General features: G+C 39.4%; 1 protein-coding gene across 1 annotated transcript in view; it reads left to right on the top strand.

The window, feature by feature from the left end:
• Window positions 1-23,033, top strand: part of RSPO2 (R-spondin 2) — a 172,576-nt gene that overhangs the window by 66,438 nt on the left and 83,105 nt on the right. Inside the window, exon 2 of the mRNA XM_019974109.2 lies at window positions 19,884-20,072. Coding sequence (XP_019829668.2) covers window positions 19,884-20,072 — 189 coding nt within the window. The remainder of the gene's footprint in view (window positions 1-19,883; window positions 20,073-23,033) is intronic.

Below are 23,033 nucleotides of genomic sequence, written 5' to 3' on the forward strand. Positions count from 1 at the left end.
CCTAAGGACTAAGAATGAACTTAAAAGAAAAAAAATGAGTTATACTCCAGAATATAATGCCATTATACACATGTATGTGTTTTTAAATGAATCCTGTATCATTTTTATAATTTGCCTTCTCACATTTTTCTATATCAACAGAGCCTTGTTTGCATGGTAACATTGCTATATATAACAAATGATCTTTAAAGTCCGTATTTTAGATCTAATATAAATTATTCAGTATTCTATTGCTGGACATTGTGGCAGTTTACTACTTTTTCACTATAAAAACAAATGCTGTGATGTGAATTTTATACCTTTATGTATTTGTCCATTTCTTTCTGTAGTATTCCTGAAAGTTACATTGCTGGGTCAAAGGAAAACTACAGTATTGCTAAATTATACTCCAGAAGATCTGTACTAATTTATGTTACTACCAGGAGTATATGAGGTCATCATTTTCTAAATGCTTACTGATAGTTTTTAATCAGCCAACTCCTAAACTTTAATATATGATGAGGTTGACTTCTTGTTTTAATTTGCATATTTTTTGTCACTAGTGAGGTTGAACATATTTTCATGTACATTTTTCCATTTCTTTGATCAATGTTTAGCAGTTTAAGTTCCCTGCTTCCTCTTCTAAGAAAACCATTCTCCATGTTAATCTACAAGTATTCAATACACAAAAAAAATGTACTCTTTTTGTGTGTTGCTATAATTTTTCCAATTTGTTTCTTTGTTTAATAAGAATTTCTTTGCAATTTCTGACTTTATCACACAGCCTTTCAGGAAATTCTTTTGCTCTGTGAACATAGATTTTAAAATATGTAAGCCATTTTACATTTCACTTTTCACTTTCATGCATTGGAAAAGGAAATGGCAACCCACTCCAGTGTTCTTGCCTGGAGAATCCCAGGGACAGGGGTCACACAGAGTCGGACACGACTAAAGTGACTTAGCAGCAGCAGCAGCAAGCCATTTTACAAAATGATTATTTTTTTTTTTATCACATATGTGTGAAATTTAGGTACATTTAAATATTTATAGTAGTTTAATACTTGAATCTAATTTTGTTTTTCACCGATATTTCTTATCTAATAATACTATTTTTCTTTATGCCAACTGGTCTCTACTAGGCTACAGTGAAAAAGTTGCCATTTCATGATTATTAACTCACAGAGAGGAAGTTACAGTGGTTTGTGAGATGCTGTACATCTCCCAGGCAGTAAGTGAATTGAATGTTATGAAAATGTCGTCAATGAGAGCATGAACTTGAGTGTCTTCTCTCTTTTATGGAAGGTGATCCTTGAGGCCAGTTGGCTGCTCTGTGTGTGAAGCTGGTCACATGCTAGACCATGGAAAGTGATGAGCTGAAGTGGACAGGGCATGTCTGTTTGATGGAGGCAACTGCCATATACCTCAGTTGATGGTTATTAAGCAGGAATGATAGTATGATGCCCATACCATCTGATTATTCAAGAAAAAACAAGAAAGCTGAATTTCCAGAAAAAAAAATTTAGGGGGAAAACAAAGTACTTCTATAGTCTGCCTAGGGCTCGTGGCCATCAGGTGGGACTCTCTGCTTCATATTCTTTCGAGGCAGAACTGCTATATGTAAATAGTGTCCCCTAGAGCTTTGTAGTGTACGACTTCATGTGGTGGCCTTAGAAATGCTTCTATTCCACAATGATAGACTGATTTTCCCAAAAAGTACCTAATGTCACCCCAGCCCACTTGCTTGGGGTGTATGGGCATGTATATATGTGTCTGTGCTTGCACAAGTGCCTGTGTGTATGGGCCTGATTAATTGCTTCTTTATTTTATTTATTTTTTTACTTTACAATATTGTATTGGTTTTGCCATACATCAACATGCATCCGCCACGGGTGTACACGTGTTCCCCATCCTGAACCCCCCTCCCACATCCCTCCCCATACCATCCCTCTGGGTCATCCCAGTGCACCAGCCCCAAGCTTCCTGTACAATGGAGTATTACTCAGCCATTAAAAAGAATACACTTGAATCAGTTCTAATGAGGTGGATGAAACTGGAGCCTATTATACAGAGTGAAGTAAGCCAGAAAGAAAAATACCAATACCGTATGCTATGCTATGCTATGCTAAGTCACTTCAGTCGTGTCAGACTCTGTATGACCCCATAGACTGCAGCCCACCAGGCTCCCCTGTCCCTGGGATTCTCCAGGCAAGAACACTGGAGTGGGTTGCCATTTCCTTCTCCAATGCATGAAAGTGAAAAGTGAAAATGAAGTCGCTCAGTTGTGTCCAACTCTTAGTGACCCCATGGATTGCAGCTTAACAGGCTCCTCCGTCCATGGGATTTTATACTAAGGCATATATATGGAATTTAGAAAGATGATAATGACAACCCTGTATGCGAGACAGCAAAAGAGACAGATGTATAGAACAGTCTTTGGGACTCTGTGGGAGAGGGAGAGGGGATGATTTGGGAGAATGGCATTAAAACATGTATAATATCATATAAGAAACGAATCACCAGTCCAGGTTCGATGCAGGATACAGGAAACTTGGGGCTGGTGCACTGATAATTGCTTCTTAATGAGAGCAGACAATCCTTCATCATCTGTCTACTAGCTCCTTATCTTCCTCTTTGGCTCCACTTCTTTTTGAAATATGTTGCTGTCAGAGTACTATGAGTAACAATGAAAAGAATAAAGAGGAAGAAACGTGTCTCTGCAATATTAAGTTGAGCATCCCTGAAAATGAAATGGAGACTTAGTGATTACAAAGTGATTAGAAGAAGTATCTGTTGACAAAAATTCTTGACAAATATGACTCCCCATTTCACCACATCAGGAAGCACATAAGGCAACTTGTTCTGTTTTTGGTGGTGATACTCAGTTTGATCCCTTGGTTAATGTGGATTCGACCAAATCTCCTCACTATAAAGGCAACTTCCCTCTTTGGAATTAGTAAGTAATCTCCTGGGGGATATTTTTTTCCCAATAAACTTTTACCTAATGGTATTAGTTGATGATGGTCCCTGCCTGAATTAAATGATTGTATCAATGATGGAAAAATGGCATGTCTAATTGTATAGCCTGCCAGGCTCCTCTGTCCATGGAATTTTCCAGGCAAGAATACTGGAGTGGGTTGCCTCCCGGGGATCGTCCAGGCCCAGAGATTGAACCTACATTTCCTGTGTCTCCTGCACTGCAGGCAGATTCTTTACCCTCTGAGCCATTGAGGAGGAAGCCCAAATTATATGGCCATAGTCATTCAAATGCAGATTAAAGGATATTCCATAAGAAAACTGGCTTTGATTCTAAAAATCTCGATGTCAAGAAAGACAAAAAATAGCGGGGAAGGTGTTCCAAATTAAAAGGACTAAAGAAACAACCAAATGCAGCCCACAGTTCTTAATTAGTTTCTGGATAGATGGAAAAACAAAACATTGGGGATGGCTGACATCCCCAGTGGATGGATGGATATAGACAAAGGATGGATATAGACAGCGTATTAATAATAATGTTTTGTCCATGCTAAATTTCTGAGGTCTGACAATGATACTGTGAATATGTAAGACAATGTTCTTATTCTCCGAAGGTATATGCAGGATAATTGCATGTGAGGTATTGTGGTGTCTGCAACTTACTTGTAAAATAATTTACCAAATATGATTGTATTATTTCTGTATCTTTCTATCTGTAGATCTCTGTGTATATAGAAAGAGACAATGATGCATAGGTAGGGAGAGAAAGCAAGGGATATTATGATGTTTTTAAATAATTAGGTTAATTTTAAAATAACTTGTTCTTAGTGACTTATAAATACCAAAATAGGTGTTTATATTAATTATTTTAAGAGTGCTTACAATGCTAGTGTCCTAAACCATCTTCTAGAATCTGGAGTTCTTGAAATTCAGTTTTCCCAACTTATTGAAAATGAGACATTTATTCATGTCCCATCTTTAAAGCCCTCCATTTTTTTCAGGAATCAATTTCTTAATATTAAAAGAAAGATATATTTACTAGGATCTTCTTGTCTATCCCATATTCACTATTTTTTATTAATCTGTGATATTTTCTCTTTTCATGTCTTTATTTTTAATAAATATAAAATGGAAGCAGAAAATAAGTTTTCTGTCTCTTTCATCTATTGTTACATTATATTTAAAAGTTGAGCTTAACAATGTCATCTTGTTAATTTTGCTCTTAAAAATATTTCCCATAAACCTTAGGAAACTTTAGCCTTCTTCATATTTCTTTGTGATTTTTCTGTTTTTCTCATGAATATATCCTTTTGTACATGTTGCTTAAATGTTTAAATTCATCAGAGGATTTCCTATGAAACCTTATTGAATTCTATAGAACATCATGTCATTCATTTTTTTTCCTCATTGAGATTATGTAAGTAGAGTATTATTTTGAAAATATCCTCTTAATTCCTTTTCTAACTTAGAAATGTTGGCTGCAAAGCCAATCCTGTATCCTTCTAAACTTAAAAAAGAAATACATTCTTAAAGCCTTAGATTTTACTTCTACTGTTGCAGTTTCTATATATTCTATACTTATAAACCCCTGAACTGTGAACTTCCAGATGTTCAAGCTGGTTTTAGAAAAGGCAGAGGAACCAGAGATCAAATTGCCAACATCCGCTGGATCGTGGAAAAAACAAAAGAGTTCCAGGAAAACATCTATTTCTGCTTTATTGACTATGCCAAAGCCTTTGACTGTGTGGATCACAATAAACTGTGGAAAATTCTGAAAGAGATGGGAATACCAGACCACCTGACCTGCCTCTTGAGAAATTGGTATGCAGGTCAGGAAGCAACAGTTAGAACTGGACATGGAACAACAGACTGGTTCCAAATAGGAAAAGGAGTACGTCAAGGCTGTATATTGTCACCCTGTTTATTCAACTTATATGCAGAGTACATCATGCGAAATGCTGGGCTGGAGGAAGCACAAGCTGGAATCAAGATTTCCAGGAGAAATATCAATAACCTCAGATATGCAGATGACACCAGCCTTATGGCAAAAAGTGAAGAGGAACTAAAGAGCCTCTTGATGAAAGTGAAAGTGGAGAGTGAAAAAGTTGACTTAAAGCTCAACATTCAGAAAACTAAGATCATGGCATCTGGTCCCACCACTTCATGGAAAATAGATGGGGAAACAGTATCAGACTTTATTTTTCTGGGCTCCAAAGTCACTGCAGATGGTGATTGCAGCCATGAAATTAAAAGACGCTTCCTCCTTGGAAGGAAAGTTATGACCAACCTAGATAGCATATTCAAAAGCAGAGACATTACTTTGCCAACAAAGGTCCGTCTAGTCAAGGCTATGATTTTTCCAGTGGTCATGTATGGATGTGAGAGTTGGACTGTAAAGAAAGCTGAGTGCTGAAGAATTAATGCTTTTGAACTGTGGTGTTGGAGAAGACTCTTGAGAGTCCCTTGGACTGCAAGGAGATCCAACCAGTCCATTCTGAAGGAGATCAGTCCTGGGTGTTCATTGGAGGGACTGATGCTAAAGCTGAAACTCCAGTACTTTGGCCACCTGATGTGAAGAGTTGACTCATTGGAAAAGGCCCTGATGCCGGGAGGGATTGGGGGCAGGAGGAGAAGGGGATGACAGAGGATGAGATGGCTGAATGGCATCACCGACTCAATGGACATGAGTTTGGGTGAACTCCAGGAGTTGGTGATGGGCAGGGAGGCCTGGCGTGCTGCAGTTCATGGGGTTGCAAAGAGTCGGACATGACTGAACGACTAACTGAACTGAATATTATAATTCTCAGCAAATGCTTCCTTGTATTCCAATTAAGTATTGAGTGTCTCCTTTTGCTGTTTCTGCTGTTGTCTGAAAGGTAGATTGTCAATAAGATAGGCCAAGGTTTATCTGGCACACAAGGACAAAGAGTTCAGCCTCCTCCAACCGTGTACAGATATCTGCACGTGTCCTGTTTCTCTCCTTCGGATATTCTCCTCCAGCTCACAAACTCCTGGTCTCTCTTCAAGACCCAGGTCATCTTACCACCTGTATCTTAGCTCTCTAGGATGAATCTCTTTCTTCTCTATCCCTAAGCACTTGGCAGTGTGCACAGAAAATACAACTTAAAATCCACAGCACCTTAGTGAATGAACAACAACACCTTTAAAGGCTCTCAGTGAACAAATCTAGGATAAGTTGAGCACAAACATAACATATGATAGTACAATGAACAAAGTCTGTGATTCCCCACAGATATAAACAAACAAGCAGACCAACAAATGAGGGAGAAGGGAAAGCTCATTCCAACGCCAGAATGCCCCCTGATAAATGGAGAAGAATGACGGAGTTAGAGAATCACCTTTGAGAGTCATCCAAAGAATAGTTGATTCAGGCAAGAATCACTGGGCTACACAGGTGGCTCAGTGGCAAAGAATCCACCTGCAATGCACGAGACACGATTTCAGTCCCTGGGTCAAGAAGATCCCCTGGAGGAGGAAATGGCAACCCACTCCAGTATTTTTGCCTGGAGAATTCCATGGACAGAGGGGCCTGGTGGGCTACAGTGCATGGGGTCACAAAGAGCTGGACACGACTTAGTGAGTGCACAGGCACACACATCAAGCTAGTTCAGTTCAGTCACTCAGTCATGTCTGACTCTTTGGCACCCCATGGACTTCAGCACACCAGGCCTCCCTGTCCATCACCAACACCCGGAGTTTACTCAAACTCATTTCCATTGAATCGATGATGCCATCCAACCATCTCATCCTCTGTCGTCCCCTTCTCCTCCCACCTTCAGTCTTTCCCAGCATCAGGGTCTTTCCCATCATCAGAGCTGATGAGTCAGCTCTTCTCATCAGGTGGCCACATTGGAGTTTCAGCTTCAACATGAGTCCTTCCAGTGAATATTCAGGACTGATTTCCTTTAGCATGGACTGGTTGGATCTCCTGGCAGTCCAAGGGACTCTCAAGAGTCTTCTCCAACACCACAGTTCAAAAGCATCAGTTCTTTGGCGCTCAGCTTTCTTCACAGTCCAACTCTCACATCCATACATGGCTATTGGAAAAACTGGTCTTGACTAAATGGACCTTTGTTGGCAAAGTAATGTCTCTGCTTTTAAATATGCTTCTAGGTTGGTCATAATTTTCCTTCCAAGGAGTAAGCGTCTTTTAATTTCATGGCTCCTCATCAAGGAATACTAAAACCAGTGTGGAAGTTTGAAGAACAGGATGGGTTCTTAGTCTTACTATATCTCCTCAAAAAATATGTCTTCTGGAGCATCAGTTCCCAACCTTTTTGGCACCAGGGACCAGTTTCGTGGAAGACAGTTTGTCCAGCGGGGGGAGGTGGGATGGTTCAGGCAGTAATGCCAGCAGTGTGGAGGGGGATGGTGCAGGTAACATGACTGATGTTTCAGGCAATGTGAGCGATAAAGTGAAAGTGAAGCTGTTAGCCTGCTCAGCTGTGTCCTACTGTTTGTAACCCCATAGACTGTAGCCTGCCAGGCTCCTCTACATGGAATTCTCCAGACAAGAATACTGGAATGGGTTGTCATTTCCTTCTCCAGGGGAACTTCCTGATCCAACCCAGGGATCGAACCCGGGTCTCCTTCCTGTATTACAGGTAGATTCTGTACCACCAGGGAGCTGCAGATGAAGCTTCGATCATTTCCTAACAGGTCTGGAGCCAGTATCAGCCCTGGGGTTTGGGGCCCCTGTTACAGAGGGTAAAATAGTGACCTTATAATATAGAAACCTGGCAGGTATAACTTTAGCCAAGGCATCAAAATTAGTATCACCAGTATTGCAACCAGATTCATCAAGTGCTTCTTGATCTACACAAAAAAGGCCATACCATCAGTTCCTACGTTATTCCCCAAATGTGAGATCAGTCACTCAAATAGATATCCTGTAAATAACTGACCTGCTCTCTTCCAAAATATCAAACTCACAAAAGAGGAACTGTTCCAGAATAAGGGAGACTGATAGGTATGACAGCCTATTGTAATGCATAATCTTGGATGGGATTCTAGTCTAGGAAAAAAGTAGATTAAAAGGAACAGTATTGGGATAACTGAATATGGACTGCAGTTAGAACATAGTATTGGATTATATCAATATGGAAGGTATTATAAGACAATGTCTTGTTTTAGAAATATATACTGAACATGAAATTTCAGTGTAGAGTGTTATTTCAGTGTAGAATGTAACATTCACAACTTGTACTCAAATGGTTCAGAAAACAGTATATGAATATATTTATATATACAGGCATAAATGTGGGACTCTATATACAAATCTATACCTGCAAACGGGCTTCCCAGTTGGCGCTAGTAGTAAGGAATCTGCCTGTCGATGCAGGAGATGCCAGAGACATAGGTTCGATCCCTGAGTCAGGAAGATATCCTGGAGAAGGAAAGGGCAGCCCACCCTCGTATTTTTGCCTGGAAAATTCCATGGACAGAGGAGCCTGGTGGGCTACAGTCTATGGGGTCTCAAGGAGTTGGACACGACTGAGCGAGCACATGTCTGTAAACGTGCACACATCCGGTTTCGCCACTTTTTGAGAGTGACCAACTAGTATTGACACTTTTCCAGCGCTGCAGGTGCAGTTTGCTTGGAGGAGGAAAGGAGAATTGTGGCTGGGAGCAGAGGCAACTGGCTCTTGAACCCTGTCGGTGTGTCAGTCCGTACCGCTTCACTGCAGTGCATCTTGAAAGTCTAGTTGGACTCATTTGGATGGCGTACAGAGCCTTTCTAATTACATAGGTACACTTGCTGTGTTACATCAAAGGCTCCTTGTCCAGGGCGGGATTTGTCTTCAAAGACAGTGAGGAGAGTGGCCCATTTGCAGGAAATTGCATGGTTTGGGGGTGATGTGTTTTTGAACTTGTCAATTGGAGATTCCAGTTTTTAAAGTGCTGGCCTTTTGCTGTATGCCAAAACCGTTAAAAGACTTTCCATTTATAATTTTGAGGATTTCTCTTTAACTTCTGCCAGAAGAAACCTGTAACTCAGTTTCCCCTATTATCCTTCTTGGTATATCAGCAGTTTGACTCTGAAGTGTTCTTGGGGATGACATCCTAATTTTGTTGATTTATGGGACTTAGTATAGTCCTAGTTATGTTAGGAAAGAATTAGCTTAGTACTCTTAGTGACTAATCATCAAAAGGATGCTTGATTATTTCCTTGTAGCTAAAAACAGAGCATGGGGCAGTGAGCAAATTACAAGGGCACAGCCTAATTTGAAAGAAACTTCTCACGGTTTTAATCTTGGTACAATGCATTTTATCCCTAGGTGCTGTACATATATCTTTTAATGAGGAAATTAAAAGCCTGGCTTTTGAAATCAGAGGTCAGAGCTGGATTTAAATTTGTCACTAACAAAGTGTATGACTTTGGAAAGGTTTCTTAAACTCTCTAATCTGTTTATTCACTTCTGATAAACAGAAATTATGAGTAATAAGCACTGCTTTCAAAAATGATGAAAGCATATAGCCTGCAATTTGTCGCATAGTGTGTTCCTCTGTATTCATTTTCTTCTCCTCCCATATTGATTTTCCTCATTTTCATTTCTTCTTGTTCTGAATACACATAACTTCTTAGAACAAGAACGATTAAGTAGCACGATTTCAAACTAAGGTATTGATTGCTATAAACTTAACAAACTGACAAAGCATGTTAAAATGAACTTTGATAAATGTTAAATGCAGGTGATTGGCTTAAAAATTACTGAGAACTAGGAAATGGCAACCCACTCCGGTGTTCTTGCCTGGAGAACCCCAGGGACGGGAGAGCCTGGTGGGCTGCCGTCTATAGGGTCGCACAGAGTCGGACGCGACTGATGTGACTTAGCAGCAGCAGCAAACCCTGTGTAGGTCTGAAGATTTAATAGTGAACCTTTCTAATTTTAATTAAGTCTGTGTGGTATTTCACCCACAGTGACCTGCTGCTGCTGCTGCTAAGTCGCTTCAGTCATGTCCGACCCTGTGCAACCCCATAGACGGCAGCCCACCAGGCTCCCCCGTCCCTGGGATTCTGCAGGCAAGAACACTGAAGTGGGTTGCCATTTCCTTCTCCAATGCATGAAAGTGAAAAGTGAAAGTGAAGTCGCTCAGTCGCGTCCGACTCTTCGTGACCCCATGGACTGCAGCCTACCAGGCTCCTCCGTCCATGGGACTCCAGGCAAGAGCACTGGAGTGGGGCGCCATCGCCTTCTCCACACAGTGACCTAGATTGAGTGTAATAAATCTTTCACTTGTTATTTTTGCATAATCGTGTATTCCTGAATAATTGTTAGACAATAATGCTTGTCAGCCCTAAGGGTTTGCTAGTGTGTTTTTCATTAAGACAATTAAAAAAATTTTTTTTATTATCTTCATTTGAAGAGACCTGTCTCTAGGACAGTGTAGCTAACAGTATTCATTCTCTATTTTAAAATACAGTGGTATAACCCACATCTAAAACACATGGATCCTTTAATCTGGTTAGTTATGACACTGGTGGTTCTTGAGGGCTGTGTTTATGACACCAAATAAGCTATCCAGTTGACTTTCCATTTATTGTCTTAAAATTAAAACACTGAAATAAGCAGGAGTCAATTTCTATTCTAAGACCCACGTGGTCCATGAGAGACAGTTGACTAACTTGTACGCAGTGAGAATTCCATCATACCCTGTTTCCCCTTTTAAAAAACCAATTTAATCTTTGGATAGAGGGGGCGTTTTTTCCTATAGGCAGTTGGGTAGGTCAGGCACCATGGCACTTAGCTTATAGTACTTAGGAAGTATGCAGAACTTATTTTGAAATACTGTTAGTATAAGAAGTATTTAAGTACTTTATGGAATAGAAGTCCAGCTCTGTTTATGAGCAGTTTTCTTTTTTCTATTTAAATAATTGGATTATCTCCTTGTGTAAACTTGGACTCGTGTGAAAGTGGTGGTTTCACAATCTTCATAAATGTATATATTTAGATCTGCTCATGTTTGAGTTACCATTAGCACCAACACTCTGTCAACATTTCCACAGGGTCTTTTAAGTATGTTGAGAAAGTCCCAGCCAACCCTTGACGTGAGTAATCTATACTACACAGCAGTTTCTAGGCACGGCTCAGAGGATCCCACACATTCTAACTTTAAACTTACATATCTTCTGGCATTAGAACAGTTTGATGGAGTGATTTTTTTTTCCCTCCGTCCCAGATTCAAGCTGGTGGCTCATTTTATACAATGTAAAATATATGTCTTCCTTTGTTTCAGAACATCATATAACTTTGGGCAAATGAGCAATCTCAAAGCATCTTACATTGTTCTCTGACTTCATCACCTAATGAATGTTAATGGCCATAGCTGTTGTAGAAACTGAAGAGCTTATGCCTTTGACCATGTTAATAGTTTAGTTTTGGGATGAGCATGTTAAGATCCTTAATTGTACATTTTCCCCTGTTACCTGTCAGAGTTAACATTTAGCCTGGGAATATGCATTAAGATTTTTGTGTCAGAGTTGGTGGTGGGAGTGAGGGGAAGAGGAATAATTAATTCTTAAAGGGCTTGACTTTGACAGTGAGTGTTCATTCTGAGAAATACTTCACTCTTTGGGGAATTGTATATGCTTACTTGAGGGCTAATGATTTTAATTTTTCGTTAGCATCTATACATAGCTACTTTCATATTTGCTTGGGTCTTTTTACTTGATGTTGGGTGTTAATGACTGTTTTTGGAAAAATGTTTCTGAGTCTCAATTAATTCATTCAAGTTCTTACTTTCTACTTGATGGTTAGTTGATGAGTGCATAGAACTGGCACATCAGAGTGCTCGTTTCAACCTTCCTTGAGCTTCTAGAACTCAGTGCTGCCAAACTCTCAGGATCAGGACCTGATGGGTACTGATTAAAAACAAACAAACAAAAACACTTAGGTACCTTGCATTGCAAAGTAACATGTGCATTCAGAAGCTCTTTTGGGAAATCTGTGGCTCACAGCACCAGATGTATAACCTGCATCTGCTTCAGGGGCTTACATGTAGGGTGAACTATGTTGAAAGGATACTGCTTTGTCTCAAAGTAAAATGTGTTGAACCAAAGTAATTTTTCCTGATTATTGTAGTGACTGCTTTGGTGCAACCTTTCAATTTCCTCCAGTTTTGGCAGGCTGCCTTGAATATTAATGAGGATTTGTTAAATTAGAAGGGGAATGTGTTTATTGTTTTCTGAATAGGTCCGTTGTGCCCTCAAACAAACCCATGTAAGATTCCATCCATATTTATTTTGCAACCATATCTTAGTTCATCATCTTTGTTTGACCTGCCTTTTGAGTATTCTGGGCTTCCCTGGGACATCTCAGTTAATTCAGACTTGAAGCACTCATGACACATGCCTCATACACGCTTTCTGCTTCCTTGTAATGTGTTTAAAAAAAAATTTCCCATCTGGTTAACCACACAACAGCCACGGCTAATCTTGGTTGTAAATGTATTGCTGAGGTGCCAGTCTATGAGGATTATGACTCGTGTGGTGCGAGCACTCGAGAGGAATTAGCAGCTTACAGTTGTGGTCCTTTTCCTCATTTTTTTGTGATGATATTAGCACTTCATGTGTTAAAATAAACCTGTAACTCTACTTAAATTCCTCCCTCCATATTTTAAAATCTTCTAGTAGAGTTGAGCTTTTGTACAGTAAGATACATACTTTGGTAGGAGCAGAAACATCATCTAATTAAATTCCTTTAATCCTGATGTCATTAAGAATATTACCTGGTATCTCAGTTGGTAAAGAATCTGCCTGCAATGTAGGAGACCTTGATTCAATTCCTGGGTCAGGAAGATCCCCTGAAGAAGGGATAGGCTACCCACTCCAGGATTCTTGGGCTTCTCTGGGTGGCTCAGATGGTAAAGAATCCGCCTGCAATGTGGGAGACCTGGGTTGGGAAGATCCTCTGGAGAAAGGAATGGCTACCCACTCCAGTGTTCTGGCCCAAAGAATTCCATGGACAGAGGAGCCTGGCAGGCTACAGTCCTTGAGATCACAAAGAGTCAGACACGACTTTCTTTCAGAAGGTGAAAGTATAAAGTGAAAGTGAAGTTGCTCAGTCATGTCGGACTCTGCAACCCCATGAACTGTAGCCTACCAGCCTTCTCTGTCCATGGGATTTTTCAAGCAAGAATACTGGAATGGGTTGCCATTTCCTTCTCCAGAAGATCTTCCTGACCCAGGGATTGAACCCGGCTCTCCCGCATTATAGGTAGACACTTTATTGTCTGAGTCACCAGGGAAGTCCTTAGGGAAGTCATCACTTTCAGAGATGATTTCAATATTTTGGGAGGCTTAGAAAATTTTAGAAGTATTGTTTTCCTAAGGAATACTTCTGAAGTTAGGGATATATCCAGTCTTTCATTCTTAAAAGACATGTTTTAGGTGGATAAACAATGATATTATTAATTATCAACTAATAACATTTTCAGACACCCAATGGACATGGGTTTCTCAAAGCTAATACTTCTTGGAGAAGCTAAAAGTTTCATAAGTCTTTTTCCTAAAAATATTGGTATCTATTGAAGCACTCATAACAAAAGGTAAAAAATGATTCTGAGAAGGTGTATTTCAGTTCTACAGGTTATGAAACTTTTGAATTCTTGGCACAAGTTTGCCCTTCTCATTTTTTTTCCCCTAAACTCATGTTATTTTAGCTCCTCTAAAACTTCAGTGGACATTTAGAAACTTACCTGTGTCAGAGCTTTATTAAAATTGTTCATTTTAACATCTGTTTTCTAAGGCATGATTTTAATGGTGAATATCTAGCATGTTAAAATCTGTTGTCTTTGCATCAAAGATCAGATTACATATTTCATTTTTATCAATATTTAAAATTTAATGTAAAAAAATTTAATGTAAAATAAAGTACTCTGAAAGATAGGTATTTCTCATTTGGGTCAAATTTTGCATGGCTTGATCATTCATAATCTTGATGGCTTAGTCAGGTTTGAGCTTGGTATTATACATGATTACAGGATTTTTTATCCCAGTGATGCCAAGTTCTAGTGGAAGGATCTATGCCCAACTTGATTTGTATAGGATCTGACAGGCAAGTTCTCTATTATTGGTGCCAGAGATAGGGTTTTTGTTTCCAAATATGTATCTTGAATTTGGAATTGGGTGGAGATAAATATTAGCAATTTTGTGATAGGATGGATCAATGAAGTTAATAATAAATGTTCATTTTTTTGAAAAGCTGTTGGACTTGTAACATTATTTAACTTGAAAATATGGAATGAGGCTAAGATGCTATGCTAACAGGATATTATTCAGTCTCATTATTTTCAGAATTAGAAATCTGTACTCTTTGTCAGGAATGGATGCCTTCAGCTAGTAAGAATTTAGATTTCTTCTTGTTTGGCAGGGCTTACAACAGAAACAGGGGAACACTTTTAAGAAGTATTAGGAGTATATTAGAAACAGATGGGCATTCAGCACCTACATAAAATGTTCTATGGGATAAAATGTGCATAACTGGGTTTGATTTAACAAAGCATCAAACTTAAAAATATCAGGATTCGTAAAAAACCAAACTTACTTTGCAATTTAAGAGGAATATAAATTACGTGACTAGAATTAAGAGTAAAGAGTTTTACTTAAGCTGTTTTTTTTCTCCTTGTGTACTTACTAGTGATATAAGGAATTGTTACCTGGTTTCTGCCTCGTGATTTTTTGTTTTCTATACCCGTATATTCCTTTTCCCGTCAAGGAGATATGTGTGGATTTGTGTTAATACCACTGTCTAACACCTTTTAGAGGATTTTTAATGTTTTATGTGATATATTTCATCTTTAGAATTTTGGGTGGGTCTAGATTTAGAAAAGTGTTTTGGTTGGAATGATGAGGCCCTGGATCTCAGCAGGCTTCAGGGTTGGAAAAGTTGAAGCTTACGGGGGAGAGCAAATAAACACGGTCTTCAAAGCTGGGAATTAAGATCTGTTTATTCACCTGCACACTTGAATTAAATCTCATAGAAATACGCTGAGCCATTTGACTTATTAAGATCCTGACAAAATAAATTACTCTAGTCATGTTTAAAGGTCTAATTTTTGCTTGGCTTTAGATATATAGAAATTGGGGTGTGTGTGTGTTAGTCGCTCAGTCATGTCTGACTTTTTGCGACCCTGTGGACTATAGCCTGCCAGTCTCCTCTGTCCATGGAATTCTCCAGGCAAGAGTACTGGAGTGGCTTGCCATGTCCTCCTCCAGGGGATCTTACCGACCCAGGGATTGAACCCAGGCCTCCTGCATTGCAGGCAGATGCTTTACCATCTGAGCTACTAGGGAAGCCCAGAGATTTGTATGCTGCTGCTGCTGCTGCTGCTAAGTCGCTTCAGTCATGTCCGACTCTGTGCAACCCCATAGACGGCAGCCCACCAGGCTCCCCCATCCCTGGGATTCTCCAGGCAAGAACACTAGAGTGGGTTGCCATTTCCTACTCCAATGCATGAAAGTGAAAAATGAAAGTGAAGTTGCTCAGTCGTGTCTGACTCTTAGCGACCCCATGGACTGCAGCCTACCAGGCTCCTCTGTCCATGGGATTCTTCAGGCAAGAGTACTGGAGTGGGGTGCCATTGCCTTCTCCAAGAGATTGGTATAGTCACCATATAATGGATGAAGAAGTTCTTGTTGAATTTAGCTTCTGATTTACAACATAGAGGAGACCAGGATAGTTGACACTGGACAGTGGTTAATTAAACTGAAAAATTTGTTTGAGGTTTGGGCCGTGAAGCTTCAAACTGCAAAAATTACACATGTTCTTATCCTTCAGCTTTGAGGAGCACTGCTGAAGGTTGGGGCAAGTGAAGAGACAGCACTCACGGCTGGGTGTGGCTCACATCACTTTTGTTTTAAGAGGATTCCTCTTATGTAGGGTTATAAAGATATCTAAGATATGGACTCAGGTAAGTATTCCTTACTTCATTTTCATTGTCAGTTAAAGTTCAAGTAAATAAAGCAATGCATTTACTGATTTTAAGAAAACCTTTTTAAAAATGTGGAATACACTTTGTTGACTCTGAAATCTTTGTGGTCAAGATGAAAGTTGACTTCTGATACATAAAAACAAAACAAAACAAAAAGCCTTTAATTTATAATGAGTCTCTTGGCTCTGTAATTCTCTTCTCTCCATCCTCCTCACTGTGCAGTGTGATTTATAGTGATAGCTCTGGGTTTAACTTTTGAACTTTAAGTACAGCTTCACTTAACTTTGTGATGACTGTGGTCCAGAGAACCTTCTCCTTAAACTATTTTGCTACATATGTAAATCTTCCAAGTTCTCTTTTTACTTATGAAGCTAAGTCTGGGATAACCTTCTCCTTAAACTATTTTGCTACATATGTAAATCTTCCAAGTTCTCTTTTTACTTATGAAGCTAAGTCTGGGATAACCTTGATATTACGAGTTCATATTTGTAGTTAAGTTGCAGAGCAAAAGGCAGCAGTGAACCACTGCAGAGCGCTCTGCGGTGTGCGGCTGCCTTTTGCTGAGCTCCAGCCAGCAGCTCCTGTCCTTGCCTTAGTCTCCCGGTTGTTCCTACTTAAAGGCTTTTTCCCCGCCCCCCACAAAAGAGTCATAAATTACATCTCCAAATATCATGCCATAAGGGTCTTTCTGCTTAAGGTGGGTTATGTTCTTAGACAGCCCTGAAAATTAAATGAGTTGGGTTCTCCCCAGTCACCACTTCCTCTGCCAAAGCCATTTCATCCATCATAGAGCTGCTGAGTCTTTCTGATTCTGTTCCCTTCACTCACGTTCTACACCCCACCCACCCTACTCTGTCTTTATCTCCTCCTTGCATGGAAGTTAGTCTGTGTCTCAGTTTTTGAAACTTATATACTGATTCCTTACACCCTGCTCTGAACAATAATAACAAAATCTTATAATAAAACCTCTTCAGAGGCATCCGGGAAAATTGTAAATAATCTAGGCTTATTTCCAGGGGCTTCACTGATGGCTCAGATGGTAAAGAATCCATTTGCAATATAGGAGATCTGGGTTTGATCCCTGGAGAAGGGAAGATTCCCTGGAGAAGGGAAAGGCTACCCACTCCAGTATTCTTGCCTGGAGAATTCCATGGATAGAAGAGCCTGGCGGGCTACCGTCCATGGGGTGTCAAAGAGTCAGACACGACTGAGCAACTAATACATTCACTTTCACTTTGTATTTCCAGTCAGCTATGTGAAAACATTTTATAAATTGTAATTATTTCATGAGAGTAAGGCATAATAGAAATCTTATGATGAGAATAAAAGCAGAAAAACTGACCCTACAGTAGAATGGAGAGAGAAGTAGAGAAAGATAGGTAGGGCAGAGGGTAGGGTGGTTAGGGTGTCTAAGCTAGAGGTAGAAAGGGCCTCTGATAAGATTAGTGGAAATCACAAGAGTAAGGGTTCAGATTACATCTTCAGAAGATATTATCACGGGAGCTACAAGAGGAAGAAAACTTTTAGTAATGGCCTAGACACAGGAGTTGGGAGGACCAGAGACTGAGAATGAGGTCTTGAATCGAGGCTCTAAAAACTGGTTGTGGTCTTCATAAAAACAGTGTTGGGCATAATTGAATGAATGGTGTTGGTGGGTAGAGGCTACAGATAAAACTGACATTTCCAAGAAACATGAGTGATATTGGTCTGGTTCATTGGTAGGAGAGGATGCTCACGACCTGATGAAATTTGAGCAAGTTATCATACTTCATGTAAAGTCTGATCACAGTTATGAAAAATCCCAGTTACATATTTTAACTGTCGTATAAGTGTACATATATGAAGGGGTATCTGGAAAGTTTGTTATGATTTTATTAGGAACTCTATATGAGGAGGTGATTTTCCATTTGATTTGATTCTTTTTTGCTCCACAGTTGCAGGTTAAAGAAAATAAGTGGTAAATAAGAAATTAGTTGGGAAGCATAGATAGGCTTGCAAGCAAGAAAAAGTCCATAAAATAGATTCACTATGTAGATAAAAGCAGTTGAACAGTTGATAGGACGAAGTCCTAGAATAGGTGGGAAGAAGCAGACCTCAATGGCCAATGCAAAGGGTTATCTTGGCCTTGGTTTCTGATCCTGAGTACCTTAGCTCTTTTTTGGCTCCTTCTCTGAAATGTTAGGTTAAGACCTTGTTTTGGGGATCTCTCTGGAGGAGAGACTGTAAGAACAATCAGGGAACCCAGAAGAAGTGGGGGGAGAGTGTTTGTGGAACTGAAACCTAGGAAGAACTGCTCCGAGTAGAGGTACATATATTGGATACTCAAACATTTTAAGTAAAGGACGGGTGTGGTATATAGCATACTTCAGAGTATCGCTGCTAGTCTGAATACTGAATGTTTGTTTCTTATGCAATAAAGATTATATGTAGGGCAAATAGGATTGTAGTCTCAAAGTGAAGTTTCAATAATTGATGAATTTTCTATTCCTTCTTAAGACTTTCGTGGGCTAACTCAGGAAAATGAAGTCAGTGTGGCCTTATATATCTTGTATTTATGACCTTGCTTGGTGTAAGGATAACTAAAAGTTAACATGACTTTTTCATATTTTAGAAATTGTACTGGGATTTCAGGTTGTATCATTTTTAAATTTTATACCAGGACTAGAAACAGAATGTTTTCTTTTAATTATCCTTTTTGTCACTAACTGTAGTGAACTTCATGAGGTTTATATATTTCAGATGCTATTTTTTTTCTTACGTATTTCTTACCTTTTGTGGTACACCTCTTTAAAACTATTTTCTAGCTAAGTCCCTCTCCCAGTCTACCATTCAACTTGTCCATAAAATTTTTTTCAGCTTTAGAGTTTTAATTTCTTTCTCATTTGCATATTTTATGATACTGTTTCTTCCTGCACGTGATTTCTAGTCATTCCATCCCTTCCAATGTGCTAAAGATACTCACTTTAAGGTTATTTTCATATTGTTCTTTCTTATTCTTTAGGTATGAAATCTCTTACTCAGACTGATTGTTCCTCATGGGGGTTTGCTTGCACATGTGATTTGTTCATTTTGATGTTAAGGTGGTTTTCCTTAAGTCCCAGGTGTCAGGGTTGTAGAAAATTTCTGTAGCGTCATTTCATACTTTTTTTTTTTTTTTTCTTTGTGGATATTCCTGGATCTAACCTCTTGACTTAGAAACCCCATACTACATTGATGATTTGAACTTGGATCCCACACTCAGATGTCTCGTAGATTTGGTGTAGTTATTTCTCATGGGTTATATTTTTCTCTCCTCCTGTATGCCCCCTAATCCAGGGTTGGAAATGTTTTCTCTGGCCAGTTGGAGTTGGGGCTTCTAATACTTGTTTCGTGGAAAAACAGCCTTCATGACTCCACTCTCAGTTCAGTTCAGTCGCTCAGTCGTGTCCGACTCTTTGCGACCCCATGAATCGCAGCACGCCAGGCCTCCCTGTCTATCACCAACTCCCGGAGTTCACTCAGACTCACGTCCATCGAGTCAGTGATGCCATCCAGTCATCTCATCCTCTGTCGTCCCCTTCTCCTCACAGAGACAAATGTTAACTCTTTATGTGCACACTTCTTTACTCATTTATATTGAAGTGTAGTTACTCGCAGTACTGTGGGCTTCACGTTTACAGTGATGTGGTTTGCCACGCACGTTTCCTTGGTTTGGACTCAGGACCCTGCCATGAGGTCTGCCTCTGTCTGCTTCAACATCTCCAGCCATTTAGTTTGAGCTTTCAGCCTCAAGTCTGCCTCTGGGTTTCTTCTTTGTTGCTAAGTTTAGTTGTGTTTTAACCTTTTTGTTTTTTTTCTAAATGGCAAAGGTTATTTTGTTTAGCATTTCTATATGATTAGAGCAGAAGGAAAAGAGATACTTGTCTTTTTAGCATGTTGTGCTCACCAGAAGTCTGACCATATGCATATTTAAGCATGTATTCTTTTTTCTTTTACAGCTAGTTATGTATCAAATCCCATTTGCAAGGGTTGCTTGTCTTGTTCAAAGGACAATGGGTGCAGCCGATGTCAACAGAAGTTGTTCTTCTTTCTTCGAAGAGAAGGCATGCGCCAGTATGGAGAATGTCTGCATTCCTGCCCATCCGGGTACTATGGACATCGAGCCCCAGATATGAACAGATGTGCAAGTAAGCAGTTGACTTTTGTCCACCCTATTTTACTGCTTATGCAACTTAGGGGGAGTTAAAAGTTTAAAATTTTGATTAAGTATGTTTTCAATGTACTACAGAAATAGTTTAAGCTTAAACTTAAAAAAAAAAAATGAGTGGGGTGGGATAAGAACACTTTTACTTTATCTTTTGTATAGAAATGTATTGTTCATGGGGCCTCCCTGGTGGCTCAGTGGTAGAGAATCCACCTGGCAAAGCAGGAGACATGAGTTAGATCCCTGGGTTGGGAAGATTCCCTGGAGAAGGAAATGGCAACCCACTCCAGTATTCTTGCCTGGAAAATTCCATGGACAGAGGAACCTGGCGGGCTATACAGTTCATGGGGTCGCAAAAGAGTTGGACACAACTCAGTGACTAAACAACAGCGAATATTGTACCTACACTTTTAAGAGTACGTAAGTACTTTTTCATAACATGTATTTTGGACACAAACATGGTAGGCAGATTTTTGTAAGACATACTTGCTTAGCACTTATAAAAAATAAAGGACTTTAAATACCTTTATACTGGGAATAGCCTCTTGGGTTTTACCACAGTGTCTGAAGTTTCTTTTTCCTCTTATACTTAAGTTTGTAATACCTGAATTAGTCTAATCTTTAATACATTAATTTAAAGCACCATTACTGATAAAAGATATAATGAAAATACTTAGTTTACTTCAAAGTATTCTAAGTTTAGCAACTACAAAAAGGTCATTAGGGAATGTCATTCTATGGAAAGGAATGCAAGTACAATTTTTTAATCCAAAAATCATTTATCATTATAGCATGATTCTCAACTTCTAGTGTAGAAATTGGAGTTAAAAAAATGCAATAACAAAGGAACATCCCCTTTTTTAAAGAGCTCAAATTTTAGAGGATAGAATGGGTAAGGAGAAGGGGCACATGGAGTGAAACGACAGATGGGTAAGAAGTTTAATCATAATTCAATGTACTAAGCACTAGATCAGCAGGCAACTAGTGTGTTACGGGAGTGACTTAATTCCCTCTAACACATTGTGCATGACTATTAAATCAGCTGAGGTCTTTAGGTAGGAAGAGTGTTGGAGTTTTATCATCCAGGGACAATGTTATTTTGGAAGGAGGCACAACTAATAGAGGAAGATTAAATAGAATCTGGGAGGAAGAAACAACACGTTTGAAAAAATAATGTGTTTGGGCAATGAGAAGTCTCATTTATGGTGCTGTCGGCATCTTGAACAAGGCACAAGTCCTGCACTGCTGGTCACTGAGCATTCTTAGTCCTTGCTCCTTAAATAATCTTCATTGCCCCAAATCACGATGGCAATAAAAATTATCCCCAGACATTTCCCAACACCTCCTAGGGGAGCACTACCATCCCTGGAGGAGAACCACTGAGTAGTATGTGCTTTGTGTGAGGTATGGTTGGAATTGAGGATGAAAAGGGAGGCTTAAGTGCAAATAATAAAGGTCTTGAGTGCCATGTTAAGAAGTCTGGATGTTATCTGAGGGTTTTGAGCAGGTTGTAAACTAGAGAAATTGCTTTATTTAATTCTTGCAGAAGTGCAGGAGATGAGTTGGAGAAGCCTACTGTAACAATTGCAGATGTGAAATCTTGTTCTGATGAGAAGTTTGTGGGCAGTGAATTTCAGAGATTTAAAATCAATGAGACTTAGTAACTAACTAATTTCACAGAGTGCAGAGAAAATCAAATTTGGTCATAGGGTTTCTGGCTAAGGTGGTTGGGTGAATAGTTTTGCCATTAGCACAGATAGAAATATACAGTCTTACAGGAAATTTGCATGTATTGATACTTCCATTGTATAGAATTATTTGGATTAAAAACTAGACAGACACAGCTCCCCCAAAGTATCAATACATTGATCAAATTTTTCAAATATGCACTTTATCCTTAAAGTGTATGATTCGAGGTAGCTAATAATGTGCATTCTCATAGTTTTTGAGCCACCCATAGCAAAATGGGGCCAACTTGAACTGGATTCCTGTTCAGATTGCTTTAGACCGTCTATGTGGTGGCGGTGGGGACTTGAGCACATGGATGGTCTGTGTGGGTGCTTATTCTAGACTAACAGTACAGGGAAGATGAGACAAGAGTTCAGATGGCTCGGCATTTATTCCACGTGCTATGCTTAGCATTCCTGTGTATGTACAGGAGGCTGGCCATTAATGTTTTGCTCTATCTGGGACATTGGGGACTGAAAGTGGCTGCTCTTAACAACTATGCAGGGACATGGGGCATAAACCAGGACTGTCTTGGGCAAACTGGAATGGGTAGTCATTCAGCAATATCCCAGGCTATCAACAGGGTCTTCCTTAGACACTCTGAGACAGGGCTTAACACTTACATTTTGGCTAAGGTGATCCCTTTTCTCAGAAACGGAGAGGAGAGCAGTGACTGTAAATCAGCCTTAGGAAGAGAATCTCCATGTGAAAATGGGTTTGCCATGGTTATACTTATTGTAAGTGAATGCAATCAATGTTGCAATTTACTGACCTAGAAATCATTACTTATTTGGTACAAGCGGGAAGTGCTTATTAACAAGGCTCCTGTGAAGCAAAGTGAAAGTGGAAGATTATTTCTTAATTCTCAGTATATGACTGAGGATGACCATGGTTCATTCTTAGTAATATTGGCTCTTTTTCATGGGTACTTGGCATATGTTGCATGTTATTTATATTTTATATAGACGATGATACACTCCACTCTTTTTTATTAGATTATTTTGCCATATATAGGCCATTACAGTTTTGAGAAGAGTGTTCTGTGCTATAAATAGGTTCTTATTAAATAGGTTCTTATTAGTTATCTATTTTATATATAGTAGTGTGCATATGTCCATCCTAATCTCCCAATTTATTCCTCCCCCTACCTATCCCCTGGTAACCATAAACTTGTTCTCCACATCTGTGACTCTACTTCTGGTTTACAACTAACTTC

This window comes from Bos indicus, chromosome 14 (assembly GCF_029378745.1).
Source record: "Bos indicus isolate NIAB-ARS_2022 breed Sahiwal x Tharparkar chromosome 14, NIAB-ARS_B.indTharparkar_mat_pri_1.0, whole genome shotgun sequence".
Classification (NCBI taxonomy): Eukaryota; Metazoa; Chordata; class Mammalia; order Artiodactyla; family Bovidae; genus Bos; species Bos indicus.